The sequence below is a fragment of the Mirounga angustirostris genome, unplaced genomic scaffold (genome assembly GCF_029215605.1).
Source record: "Mirounga angustirostris isolate CCGP_5_RB_7025 unplaced genomic scaffold, mMirAng1.0.hap1 SCAF_4, whole genome shotgun sequence".
In the NCBI taxonomy this organism is placed as follows: Eukaryota; Metazoa; Chordata; class Mammalia; order Carnivora; family Phocidae; genus Mirounga; species Mirounga angustirostris.
In genome coordinates this window covers 86,914,343-86,927,971 of record NW_026991712.1, presented here as the reverse complement: position 1 = coordinate 86,927,971, position 13,629 = coordinate 86,914,343, and the positions used below count along the sequence as shown (strand labels likewise).

At 61.6% G+C, this 13,629-nt stretch overlaps 1 protein-coding gene across 7 annotated transcripts; it reads left to right on the top strand.

Annotated features, from left to right (window-relative positions):
• Window positions 1–270: 270 nt before the first annotated feature.
• On the top strand, window positions 271–13,393 carry SEMA6C (semaphorin 6C). 7 transcript variants are annotated; one of them, XM_045896670.3, is made up of 20 exons: window positions 273–509; window positions 2,591–2,640; window positions 4,332–4,500; window positions 5,995–6,109; window positions 6,408–6,471; window positions 6,627–6,683; window positions 7,019–7,120; window positions 7,351–7,441; window positions 7,625–7,744; window positions 7,914–8,002; window positions 8,334–8,551; window positions 8,825–8,956; window positions 9,241–9,393; window positions 9,648–9,821; window positions 10,108–10,254; window positions 10,528–10,605; window positions 10,738–10,793; window positions 10,964–11,008; window positions 11,383–11,478; window positions 11,874–13,393. In XM_045896670.3, exons 3-20 carry the CDS (start codon window positions 4,386–4,388, stop codon window positions 12,911–12,913), a joined length of 2,892 nt encoding a protein of 963 aa, XP_045752626.1. In that variant the 5' UTR covers window positions 273–509; window positions 2,591–2,640; window positions 4,332–4,385; the 3' UTR covers window positions 12,914–13,393. The 7 variants fall into 7 exon arrangements, with proteins under 7 accessions (XP_064444579.1, XP_045752626.1, XP_045752629.1 ...); XM_064588509.1 differs by lacking the exon at window positions 7,625–7,744 and having other exon boundaries at window positions 271–509; XM_045896673.3 differs by lacking the exon at window positions 11,383–11,478.
• Window positions 13,394–13,629: the final 236 nt, after the last annotated feature.

The window sequence follows — 13,629 nt, the reverse complement described above, 5'->3', positions numbered from 1 at the left end:
TAAAGCATGTGATCCCCTCTGTCCGAGTCTCAGCTACTGTCCGAGGGTCTCTCCATCTCGCGCCTGGCTTTGGTCTTAGGCTCAGCCTCCCGGCCTGGCCCTCTCGGTGGGCGGTGCTCCCGGCGCCCCGCCCCCAAGAAGGACTATTGGTGAAGAGGTGTCGAGAAGGCGGTGTCCAGCCAGCTTTCGAGAGCCGGATTGGTTGCGGCGACCCAGAGGCGGGCTGGAGGCGGGGCCAGCCGGGAGGCGGGCGGGGCGGCTGGGGCCCGGCCCAGAGCCCCGGGCGGTCGCATTGTTTTCCTGCGCGGAGCCGCGGCGGGAGTGGGGGCTGCGACTGGGACCCAGGGCTCGCCCGACCCGACTGCGCCCCGGAGGTCGGATCCGAGCTCCATCCCATTCGGACGCTCGTCACGTCTCGCCAGAGCCCCAATCACGGATTGCGAACTCGGCGCGGTGCCGGGCCGCTGCCCGCCCGCTGCGATCTCGGTCCCGCCGACCCGGATCTCCGAGCAAGTACCCCGGAGCGGGGATGGGGTTGCAGGGAGGCGAGGAATAGCGGGGGCGCCGCAGGCTGGGGACAACCTTCCGAAGTGCGAGAGGGACCCGGGAGGGTGCCAGCGCGCTGTGTGCCTGCCTGACGGAGAGGGTCAGCGGAGTTGGGGTGCACGGAGGGAGGAGGGGACCGTGGCCGAACCCCATCAATGCACTGTTGGGCGCAGGGTCCGGGCGCCTCTTCCCACCGGGTTTCTCCGAGTCGCGTCCTCTGGGTTGGGGAGCGCGAAAGGCGATTATTTGAGGCACGCGCCGTACAGAAGGTGGAAAACCTGGTCCCTTGACTCCCCAGCAGGGAAACTAAGGCTGTGAGACCCGCGGAGAACTGGACCCTCTCGATGTCCCTGCAGGGATGGGAAAGGGGACGCGTCGTTCCTGACTATGGTGTGACGGCTGCGCCTCTGTCCTTGTGCAAACGGGAGTCTGAGCACCTCTCAGGGGGTTGGCTTGGGCAGAGAGTCGGGGAAGGGGGGCCCCAGAGAAACAACAGCCCCCGTGCCCTTCTCCTTCCTTCACCCCACTCGCCCCGGGGCTTTGTTAGACCGGGGTCTCCGAAGGGCGAGAGCCTGTCTGGCGACTGCACCTTGAGCCCGCGGACCCCGCTCAGCACCGGCCCCAGGCCTGCCCTCGTCGGTTCCCAGCCTCTGGCCCTGCTTCTCTGGCCTCGGAGACCCGCCTCCGCTCCCCAACCCGCGCTCCCATCCCCATTCTGCCTGCGCCTGCAGGCCCCTCCAGCCCCTCCTCCCGCTAACGTGGCTCTGGGACCCGGTCCCGGCCCAGACTCTGCTACCCGCCCCTCTCGGAGCCCCAGATCCAGTGAAGGGGAGACACGTCGAGCCCCTGGCCCTGGGCCCACCTTATGCCAGGGTCTAGACACCTGGATTATCCTCGTTGGGGGCTGGGTGGGAGGGAGGGTAGGTTAGGAGCCAGGGGCTGAGGGTGGGGGAAATGTCTTGGAGAAGGGAATGCGCCTTCAGCCTGTTCCTCGAGGATTCTCGGCGCGCCCCTCACCCCCTCTACCTCTCCTCTGCTCCCCCAGAGGAAGGTGGACTGGGGCGGCCAACCAGCCTGAGAGCTTCCTGCTATTGTCCCCAGTCCAGTCTCCCCTTCTCCATCCCTTCCCCAGCCCCCCTAGACTCTGGTTATGACTCTGGCTATGACCTGGCCACTCCCCAGAGGTGGCTGCAAGGGCCAGGCGGAGGAGAAGGGCTGTTTCCTCTCCCAGCAAAGGGAGGACCTTGGAGGGGGAGAGAGAGACGACCAGGCCTCCCATTTGCTTCAGATGGGGGGAATTATGCAGCTGGGATTGGCCCCAGCAGAGTAAGCCTTTCCCCAGGCCCGGGGGTGGGATGGGGACTGCTTAGATGCTGCTCCTCCAAAAACAGATACGGGAAGCCCTCTTAAAGATATATCATACTTAAGTCTAGGGGGCCAATGCAAAGGCCAACCAAGTGTTTTCAGAGGCTGGACTAATCCAGTCTAAGTTGGGGGGTGGGGTGCAGAGACATTGGGTCAGAGGGAGGCAGGACCTGCTCTCTCAGGGAAGAAGGAAGGGGCTGGGGTGCTTGCTATCAGAGCATTTTGCCTAGAAATGAAGAGCATGTAAATGAGATGCAAATTAGCCTCTATTGTCCCCAGCTAGGGCGCTTTTGCTAAGAAGCCTGCTGGATTCTCAGGGTTTTAATGTGGGAGTGGTCATCATGCCCCCACAAACTCTCCCAGTCAACATTTTCCTCAAGACTGGTCCTGCAGTTCCAGGAGTTTCTGGCTAGGGGCCAGCCCCAGCCCCTGTCCTCACATCTTTAGGCATGAAGCGGCCAGCACCTTTGTAATCAAGCTCAATGTCAACCCCCCCCTCCGCTCCGCCACACACACACACACACACACACACACACACACACACACACACCCTCTTTCAGGGCAGCATGTCCCCTTCCCTAGCCTCAGTAGACTTCTCCTGAATTTTCACATTTACTTTTAAGGGATGTGGTAAGGAGGTGTAACGAAGCCTCTTCCCTCCTGTCCCTTCTTCCATCAGGTCCGAGGTCTCCTACCCCCCTCAAGCCCCCACAGGAGTCACCACCCCAGGTAAGGAAAGGGCAGCAGCTCCTGAGGGCAGGAGATGGAAGCTGGCATGGACTGGGAGCAGGAAGAGGGTCTGGCTGTTCTCCCCACTTGCCAGAGACCAAAGTTGTTTCCTGGGTGAAGATACCAGTTGCCCAGGGCAACTTGGAGGGGGAGGATAGGAGACCGGCTGTGTCCCTTTCTCTTCCCTTGGGAGCAACAGCATCCGGAAACTGGGGGGGGGGCGGGGGGAGGAGCGGTGTGAGGGAGGCTTGGCCTTTCAGCACCAGGGGGTCGTTAGTTAGCTGACTGCTCTGCCCCTGGGGAGGGGGTCATCATTAGGTGTTCCTACCCCTTCCCCTCCTCCAGCCCTCTCGGGACCCCATCTGACGTCAGCCTCCCCACCAGTGACGCTGGGTTGGGGGTGGGGTACACTTGGGTCCTGGCTCCAAGAGTGGAATTGGGGAGATGGAATGGGCTGGGCCTGGAAGCCCAGGGTCACTTCCTTAGGGGACGTGGTGGAAAGAGCACGTAAGGATTGGTGAAGAATAGCTGTCTGTTCACAGAAAGGAAGGATTCTCACCCTTCGTGCCCTGATTTCGGGAGCTCTTCAGCCCCTCACCTCAATTTGAGGGGAAGGAGGGCAGGAAGCTGGTGTCCACCTCCTACTGGGGTTCCACCCAGGGTCAGCTGGGGGTGGGTGGTGGTGCTGATTGGTGGGAAGGAAGGCTGTCTCACATCCCTTCCACCATATCCATCTTTTCCTGGACTTTGGGCTACCGTTGCCTGCCTGTCGTTGAATTATTTATATTTCCATTTTGAGGCAGCCCATAGAGGGAAGGAAGGGAAAGAGGGATATACGTGTTCAGCCATTTCTCCTCACCAGTATAGCCAGTTCCATCCCTGGCTCCTCATAGGGGTGGTTCTGCTCTTCCTCATCAAGTACATGCACAGGTTCTTCGGAGCCACGGAGGGAACAGGGGGCTAGAGAGGCTGGGAGGGGGCACAGTGGTCGGGCAGACAGCTGCAGCCAGAGCTAAATTTAGCCTCTGATCTGGCTTTGATGCAGATTCATTTTTGGCTAAGGCAGCGCCCCCCCCCCCACTCCCCTCCCTACCCAGTTTCTCCCTAGCAATGGCAAGGTCCCTTGAAGCATGAACTTAGACCAGGACAACGACCCCTAGGCTTCCTCCCCCCACTCTGGGCTTCCTCACCCCTAGAGGGGGTGATGCTTCCTCGCAGCTGCCTCTGCCCGGGCACAGCGCCTGCACGGCTCCCAGGGTGCCGCGGGGGTCTGTGCGGGAGGGGGAGGCAGACATGGTGCCCTCTTCCTGCTCCCAGTGCCAGGGGGGTCACTATTTATAATTTTAAGGCTTCGGTGTCTAATTATAACTGAGAAGGGGTTAGCAAGAGGGGGCCAGGCGGTGTCAGCTACCGAATGTCCCAGGCCCAGTCAGGAGAGAAGAGGCCAAGTGAGAAGGCTTGGCAGGGGAGCGGGTGTGTCCTGTCCTTACCTGGGGTCAGCCAGTTTGGGCCAGCTGGAGGGGGAAAGGCCCTGAGCGACGGCGACAGCTGGGGGCACCGAGGCAGTGCCAGAGAGAGCGTTGTTTCCCCCAGCCCGCAGGGTCTTCTGGGGATAGATCAGGGGAGCAGCCTGCCGGCGCTGAGGGTGCAGGATTGGGCCCCGTCCCCGACTTTTCTCTGTCTCCTTTCAGGGCCGGCATATGGGTGAGGGGGCACCCCCTGGGGCCTGAGCTGCCCCGCACAGGATGCCCCGTGCCCCCCACTTCATGCCCTTGCTGCTCCTGCTGTTGCTGTCACTCGCCCACACACGGGCTGCCTTTCCCCAGGACCCCCTCCCTCTGCTGACCTCTGACCTGCAAGGTGAGTGCCCCGCCCACCCCCACCCCCACCCCCCATTGTGTGAGCTCGGGAGGCACGGGAGGTGAGGTGCGGGTGGCGCCTCCCTGCTGGGCCCGCTTTCTTCACTCTGAGGCAGACGCGGCCAGACCACACCTTAGCCGGCTTGAATCCTGGCCAAGCTGCTTGGGAGCTGCAGGACCTCGGTTCAGTCGGTTCACCTTTCTTCGCCTCAGTCTCCTCATCTGCAAAATGAGGATAACAAAGAGCATTCTACCTCATTAGAGTTCTGTAGGGATTAAGTGAGGTCACCCACGGAAAGTGCCGAGAACACTGTCTGGCCCACAGTCAGTGTTTTCTGTGTGTTCGCTATTATTATTAGTTACACCACGAAGGCTCGGGCGGTTCAGTGGTGCCCCACACCTCTTACCTCCCTCTCCACCATTTGCACCACAACTAAGCCGAGGTCCCACTGTGAGGGACACCATAGACCCACTTTTCTTCTGAGAAGAAAAGAACTTCATCTGTTTGCAGGTTCCTGTTGTTAAGGTAGGATTTAGAATATTCTAAGGATGAAAGAACTGCACTTGGGTCACTGGGAGTAAGTGTTGGGGGGTAAGAATCGCACTTACTGGGGCGCCTGGGTGGCTCAGTCGTTAAGCGTCTGCCTTCGGCTCAGGTCATGGTCCCGGTGTCCCGGGGTCCTGGGATCGAGCCCCGCATCGGGCTCCCTGCTCCGCGGGAAGCCTGCTTCTCCTTCTCCCACTCCCCCTGCTCGTGTTCCCTCTCTCGCTGTGTCTCTCACTGTCAAATAAATAAAATCTTAAAAAAAAAAAAAAAAAAAAAAAGAATCGCACTGACACGTGCCGAACGCCGGCCCAAGCCCCCGTCTGAACGTTGGAACACCTGTCCTGAGCTCTGAGCTCCCTCGGAGTGCTGGCGATTGTGGCTGCCACAGTCGGGCCAGTGGACGCCGGAGTCGGTCAGAGGCGGCGGGAAGCGGGGAGGGCTGAGGTGGCCTCCGGAGAACCTCGAGGGCTGGGAGCAATTGGAGAAAGTGTTCCAGACAGGACAGCGTACGATGTGGGAACGAAAGGGGAGCACTTGCCCCACCACGCTGCCGAGAAGGGGACTGAGTTCAGCTCTGCAGTCAGACAGACCTGGATCGCAATCCCGGTGCCGGCCCCTTCCAAGCTCGCTGAGCTATGCAAATGCTTTAATGGCTCGAAGCCACAGGCTCCTCATCTGTAAAACGGGGCCACGTAGTACTTCCCTCGTAGGGCTGCGTTGGGCTGCATCAAACGCGGCGATGCTTCTCAAGTGCGAACACAGTGGTTGGCAGAAGTTAAGTGCCCAGACGTTATTTTATTCATAGTTGTATCAACAGCTTTGCTAATACCTCAACTCATCTCGCTCATCCACGATGTCCACTGCGGGGCTTCATCTGGTTGGAAAGGGTATTGAGGGAGTGTGTGGTGTTTGGCTGGCCCGCAGCACCCGCCTCTCTGTGTCTTCTAGGTACTTCCCCATTATCCTGGTTCCGGGGCCTGGAGGAGGATGCTGTGGTTGCAGAACTTGGGCTGGACTTTCAGAGATTCCTGACCTTGAACCGGACCTTGCTAGTGGCTGCCCGGTAAACTGACCGTGGCACAGTTGTGGGGCCGACATGCATGCTCCTGGGCAGACATGGGACCTACATGGCCACTGCAGCATCTTGCAGGGGACACATGCAGGTGTATAAGCCATGGGACATGGACATGCTTGGACCCAGAGCACAAATGCCAAGGCATGGAGTAAGGGGGATGATAGAGGGCAGGAGGTCTGCACTGTTTGTCTCTGAGCTGCTGAACCTGAGCAGGGTGGGCGCTAAGGAGCTCAGGTGGGGTGCCTTGGCTTGCTTGGCTCTGATCCCTCCTTACCTGTCCCTTCAGGGATCACGTTTTCTCCTTCGATCTTCAAGCCCAGGAAGAAGGGGAGGGGCTGGTGCCCAACAAGGTGAGGGGCGTGTGGGAGGAGGTGCAGGCATGGAGATGAGGCTGGGAAAGGTCTGGTGGGGGTCAAGTGGGTGGGAAGAGGAATCCAAAAGGAGCCATAAAGTGAGGAGGCATCCAGGTTGCCCATGATGTTCCCTCCTCTACTTCTCCCTTCAGTATCTAACATGGCGGAGTCAAGACATGGAGAACTGTGCTGTGCGGGGGAAGCTGACGGTGAGGAGTGGGATGAGAATTTCGAGGGGAGAATTTCCCGCCTCCAGGCTCTGTCCAAGCGGTCCTCCACTGTGCCCACTTTCCCACCCACTTCCATCTCAGACCACAGGAGGAATGTGCAGGAAAGGGGATGAATAATTTTCACTTGCCTTCACGGAAAAGTGAGACTCCCAACAGGCCAAAGAATTTGCCCGAGGTTGCAGGGCAGTGAATAGCTTACTTGGGACTTCACCCCACATTGCTCTGACTGGCTCCAAGGAGGGAGCCTTACTCCCCGTGCCCCTGTCCCACTCGTAGGGACTCCTGTCGCTGACCTAGAATTTTGGATTCTCTAGGACGAGTGCCACAACTACATTCGTGTTCTCGTTCCCTGGGACTCCCAGACACTCCTTGCCTGTGGAACAAACTCATTCAGCCCCGTGTGCCGCAGCTACGGGGTACGAAGGCAGAGGCGGGTGTCGGCAGGGTCAGGATGGGAGTGGGAGGAGAACCCAAGATGGGCAACCAGTTTGGTGGGGACGGGCCAGCCGGGGTGGAGGAACGGGAGTGCCGAGTGCAAGGGTCCAGAAGGGGTGGGGGAAAGAGGCAAGGGGACGCGAGGGAGTGGGCTATGGAGCCAGGCTCCAAGACTCCAAGGACCCCAAGACCCTGCTCCCTCTGCCTCCAGGTAACGTCGCTGCAGCAGGAGGGTGAAGAGCTGAGTGGGCAGGCCCGATGCCCCTTTGATGCCGCCCAGTCCAACGTGGCTGTCTTTGCAGGTGTGTGAGGAGCAGGCCTGTGGCGGAAGGGGGCTCGCACCTTAGCCTTCGGTCTTTGCCCACGCTTCTGAGTGGAGGGTTGAGGTAGGGGGCGGGGCCAGGCTGAGGGAGGCAGGGGCTAGGAGGCCCGGGAAGAGCCAGATCCTTGGGCCCTCCCCTGACCCCCCCCCGCCCCCACTCCAGAGGGCAGCCTTTACTCAGCCACAGCCGCGGATTTCCAGGCCAGTGATGCTGTGGTCTACAGAAGCCTTGGGCCTCAGCCCCCACTCCGCTCTGCCAAGTACGACTCCAAGTGGCTCAGAGGTCAGGGCGGGCCTGGGGGAGGGAGGCTGCTCTTGGGGAGGAGGTGCAGGGGGAGGACTGTAGCAGGGAGCAGGCAGATGGCGGTGGTACTGTGCATGTATGCAAAGGCAAGAGGCTGGGTGGGGCCGGGAGTTTCTGAGCGTACCATTTCCTGTCTCTCCCCTTTCAGAGCCACACTTTGTCCACGCCTTGGAGCATGGAGACCATGTCTACTTCTTCTTCCGAGAGGTCTCTGTGGAGGATGCCCGGCTGGGAAGGGTAAGGTGGGCAGCTAGAGGGTTCTGCTTGATCCTGAGGAACCAGTCAGAGTCAGGGGAGAGCTCGTGGCCCTAATGTCCACCACGCAATCCCCTGGACTCTGAGCCCCAACTTGGGAGTAGCCCCCAACCCTCTGCCCCCACATCCATCCTGCTGCGTCCCTCATCCTTGACCCAGTCCGATCTACCACACTATACCCTTCCTTTGCTGTGGCCCTGGCGTTTGTCCCTTGGTGCTCCAGCACTCCAGAGTCCCTCCCTCCCCACCTCCCCCACCATGCTCCGCTTGCCCTGAGGGCCTCACTGTTCTCCGCACCCCCCCCCTCCCCCAGGTACAGTTCTCCCGAGTGGCCCGTGTGTGTAAGCGTGACATGGGTGGCTCGCCTCGGGCCTTGGACCGCCACTGGACATCCTTCCTGAAGCTGAGGCTCAACTGCTCTGTCCCTGGGGACTCTACCTTCTATTTTGACGTCTTACAGGCCTTGACTGGGCCTGTGGACTTGTATGGCCGCTCTGCTCTCTTTGGGGTCTTCTCCACCCAGACCAATAGGTTAGTACTAGACTAACCAGTATACTCCAATCTGTCCCTTATCCCCCAGCGTCCAAGCTCCCCTCTCAAAGCCCCTATAGTGAGGGGAAACTCCCTTCAAAGCCAGTTTGCTGTTCTGCTCTTTCTTCTCCCAGCATGGCCCCCAGGGGCTGCCTCGCCCTCTTGGGCTCCACCCCCTAATATGGTACTTAAGGGTGGCTGCCATGTCTCACCTGGGAGGAGCTGTGCTATCCCTTCCAATACCTAGCGCACATCTTTCTCTGGCTCCTTCAGCATCCCTGGCTCTGCGGTCTGTGCCTTCTACCTGGATGATATCGAGCGTGGGTTTGAGGGCAAGTTCAAGGAGCAGAGGAGTCTGGATGGGGCCTGGACACCTGTGTCTGAGGACAGGGTTCCATCCCCCAGGTACCCCGGATGGGAGTGGGTTTTGGGCGGGGGGACAGAAGCAAGCGGTGTGTTCCCACATGGGATTATGAAGAGAGGGTCTATGGGATTATGGGGAGGGGGCTCAGTGGGTTGGCGTGGGACTGGTGAGCTGTAGAGAAGGGGCAAGCGGTAGTGTGAACGTCTGTGTGAAGGGGGAGGGCAAGGGTTACCAATCGTGTTTGAGAGCAGTTAGTGGGGGGCACGGAGCCTAACTAAGCCCTGGCTCCCTGTCCTAACACTGTCCCTTCCCATGCACCTACCAGGCCAGGATCCTGTGCAGGAGTAGGTGTGGCTGCCTTGTTCCCCTCTTCTCGAGACCTCCCCGATGACGTCCTGACCTTCATCAAGGCTCACCCACTGCTGGACCCCGCTGTGCCACCTGCCACCCATCAACCTCTGCTCACCCTCACCAGCAGGTATGCTACTAAAAAGACAACTACTGCCCACGCCCCACGCCCCACGCCCCACGCCCCAGCCACTCTCCTTCTCTGACCTCACAAGGTAAGTCATATTGGGAGGAAGGACCTATGAACGTGGAGGGAGAGAGGTAAGAAGGAAACTCTGGGCTGGGGGGAAGGACCCAGGAGTGGGAGCCAGGATACATCGGCTATCCTTGAGACACTCCAGCTTCCACCAGTCAGGTGGCCCTGACTGAGGCCTATTCCTCCAGGGCGCTACTGACCCAGTTAGCTGTGGATGGTAGGGCTGGTCCCTACAGTAACACCACAGTCCTGTTCCTGGGCTCCAACGATGGGACCGTGCTGAAGGTGCTGCCCCCAGGGGGGCCATCTGGCAGACGTGAGCCCATCCTGTTGGAAGAAATCAATGCCTACAGCCCCTCCAGGTGAGGCCTTGGTCTGGCAGTCACCGCCCCCGCAACCACCTGCAGAGCAGGAATGGGAAGTGAGGTGGTAGGTGGGGATGTGAGGATGGGGTGGGAACTCCACTGGCTTCTGATGGCCGAAGCTGTAGGGTAGAGGGGTTTGGCAAGAAGCTAGACTAGTGTGCTAGGGCAGCCTTATGAGCTGTAGTCAGTGCTCGGGTGCCTCCCCACCTTCTGTTCTTTAACTGAGCCAGGGAGAAAGAAGCCTCCCCTGCCCCATCCCTGAGTCCTTCTGGCCTCACCCTAGGTGCCGTGGGAAGCGGGCCGCCCAGACAGCACGGCGGGTCATAGGGCTGGAGCTGGACACTGAAGGTCACAGGCTCTTTGTGGCTTTTTCTGGCTGCATCATCTACCTCCCTCTCAGCCGGTGTGCCCGGCACGGGGCCTGTCGGAGGTGAGACGGGCCGAGGGCAGACCTGCCTGGGCCAGCAGGAGCACAAGAACACAGGCGTGGGGGGCGGCCGGGAAATGCAGGGGCTGGCGGGAGGGAGGGCTGCCCCAAGCACTCTGCAGGTGGGCAGTGACCAGGGCCTAGAATAGGAATTGGGATAGCACAGGATGGCACTATGGGGCTAGGGGCCTCCTGCAGGCCAGGGTGAGAGCTGGAAGGGCAGGGCCACGGGATGTGATTAGAGTGGAGAGCCTCACATGACTCCGTTTTCCGCAGGAGCTGTCTGGCTTCTCAGGACCCATACTGTGGATGGCACAGCTCCAGAGGCTGTGTGGATATCAGGGGACCTGGTGGGTAAGTGAGGGGCCCCCAGATCTCCTGAGGAGAAAGCTCGGTCCGCACCGCTAGCAGAGGAAGCTGAGGGCCGGGGTGGGGGCTGGGGGCAAGATGTATGACTGCACTAAGCCACCTCCACCCCTGCCCTAGGACTGATGTGGATCCAGCTGGGAACCAGGAACCCACGGAGCACAGCGACTGCCAAGGTAAACGGAGGGGAAGGGGCAGCCGTGGCCGCAGCTGCACGCCCCTCTGACGGCCAGCAGCTACCATCCCAGGTGTGGCTGTCCGTACTTCTGTGGCACAGTCGCCCCCTTCGGCTCTTCCTGAAGCTCCCCCTGCCTCCATCGTCACCCTCTGTCCCCCTTCTTCATAGATGGAGCCACTGGGAGTCAGTCTGGCACAGGCGATTCTGCTTATGGTGAGTCTGCCTATCCCAACGCCATCTTCCCTTGCTCGGCCCACGCTCACCCAAGTCTGGGCCCCGCGGCAGCAGCAGACACTGCACGCGCTGCGTCTCAGAAGAGGGTCAGCATCCTCCAGATAGCCCGCATACAGCCAGTGCTTGGCACACAGTAGGGTGCTTAATAAATAGTGTTTGAAAAAACAAAACAAAACATGAAAGAATGTCCGGCATGGTGAGCCTCCCCCCACCCTCCAGAGGAAAGTAGCGGCTGGAGTTCTGGGCCTTTGGGTTCCAAAGTGGGGGCGGGGTGGGGAGGACCTACCGAGCGGGTGTCAGCGGTGGAAGGAAGACACGAGCCTCACTGGCTCTGACCTGGTCTCTGTCACCAGTGCTTCTGGGTCCTGGCCCTTCCCCTGAGACCCCCAGCCCCCCCAGTGATGCCCACCCCCGGCCCCAGTCTTCCACTCTTGGAGCTCACACTCAGGGTAAGGGGGCTGGCGGGGAGGGATAGGAGTGAAGTGTGGGGCTGCTGAGTCTGGAAGAATTCTAAGCCCCTCCCTGACGTGTTTGGCGCTCACTAATGCCTGTTTGGAGCCTCCCCTCCCCAGAGCTGGGCATCTCGGACCCACGGCCTTCTGCACGGGCAGAGTTTGGCACTCGCTCTTGGCATGGCTACAGGGGCCAGAGCTGGGCTGGGGGCTGTGTGTGAGGTCTAGTGTGCTGGGCTGGGCTGACTGTGTGTGTTGAGGGCAGGGGAGGCCATTCTGAGGACGGTCAGCCTGTGCTGGGGTGAAGCTGAGCAGCAGAGAGGAGAAACTCGAACTTGCCCTCCCATGCCCACCTACCTGGCTGAGCCTCCCTCCTCCCTCTCGGTCAGCAGGCGTGCGCCGGGACCTCCCCCCAGCCTCAGCCTCCCTCTCCGTCCCCATCACACTCCTCCTGGCCTGTGCTGCTGCAGCCTTCGCCCTGGGCGCCTCAGTCTCCGGCCTCCTGGTCTCCTGCGCTTGTCGCCGAGCCCACAGACGTCGGAGCAAGGACGTCGAGACGCCGGGGCTCCCGCGCCCTCTCTCCCTTCGCAGCTTGGCCCGGCTGCACGGTGCGGGCCCAGAGCTGCCGCCGTGCAAGGATGGAGACGGGGCGCAGCCGCCCCAGCTCTACACCACCTTCCTGCCTCCCCCCGAGGGCGTAGCCCCGCCGGAGCTGGCCTGCCTGCCCACGCCGGAGTCCACGCCCGAGCTGCCGGTCAAGCACCTACGCCACGCTGGGGGCCCCTGGGAGTGGAACGAGAACCGGAACAACGCCAAGGAGGGCCCCGGCCGCGCGCGGGGCGGAAACGCAGCGGGCGGCCCCGCGCCGCGCGTGCTGGTGAGGCCGCCGCCGCCGGGCTGTCCCGGGCAGGCCGTGGAAGTCACCACCTTGGAGGAACTGCTGCGCTACCTGCACGGCCCGCAGCCGCCCAGGAAGGGGGCCGAGCCCCCGGCCGTGGCGGCCTTTACCTCGCGGGCGCTCCCGCCGGAGCCGATCCCCACCCCCACCCTCTTTGCGGGCTCCAGCCTCCTCCCCCGGGAGTGTGGTCCGCCGCTGAGGCTGGACGTGCCCCCCGAGGGGAAGTGCGCGGCGCCCTCCATCCGGCCCGCGCTCTCCGACCCGGCTCCCCGGCTAGGGGTCGGGAGCAGCCGGAGGATGCCCTTAACCACGCACCGTGCACCCCCCGCCCTGCTCACTCGGGTCCCCTCAGGGGGCCCTTCCAGGTACTGCGGGGGTCCCGGGAGACATCTCCTGTACCTGGGCCGGCCGGAGGGGTATCGGGGCCGCGCTCTGAAGAGGGTGGACGTCGAGAAGCCCCAGCTGCCCCCGAAGCCTCTCGTCTCACCCTCCTCCCAGCCGGCTCTCCCCAACGGCAGCCATTTTAACTTTTAAAAGGAGCTGCGCCACGTCCTCCAATGGCGCCCTTGAGGCCCGTGCCCTCAAAGGCCAAGAGCATGGACGCATCTCCAAGGACAGATCCCCTCCCTCTCTCCGTGTTCCACACCTCCAGCCTTCCTGGACTCTGAGAGTCTCCCGGGGTCCCAGCCCGCCTCGGGTTTATTTATTGACTGTCTTTTCCCCCTGTCCTCGAGAGAGGAGTGGGAGGTGAGAAGCTCGCCCCCTCAGTGAGCCAGCTTTTCGGGGGGGAACTGGCGCACTCCCACCCCCCCCCCCCTCCCTCAGCCAAGCTGCCTTAACTCGCCCCTCCGGGCTTCCTCCATAGACTGGGCCGCGGGCGGGCCGCAGGGCGGACGGACAGACCGACGGGGCTGGGGCCGCGCGCGCGTTGTGTACAGAGTCCTCGGGCCTCCCGGGACGTGCCTCCTCCTACTGTGTAGGAGCCTCCGCTTCCCAATACAGCTGTGTCCCCGAGCCGTGCCTGACTTTCCTAGCGGAGGGGGCGGGGCGGGAACCGGTCCGCTCGCGAGGCGCCTCTGCCCCCGAATCTCTCTGCCTTCGCTTGGCCTTGCACTCTCTCCCGAGTAATTGGGATGGCTGCGGTCCCACCGGGGTTAATCAGGAAAGGTTTCCTGAAGGAGGCAAGCGAAGAAATGGGTGTGTGGAGATGAACCAGGGCCCGGGAGACCCACGGCAGAACTTAGGTGGGG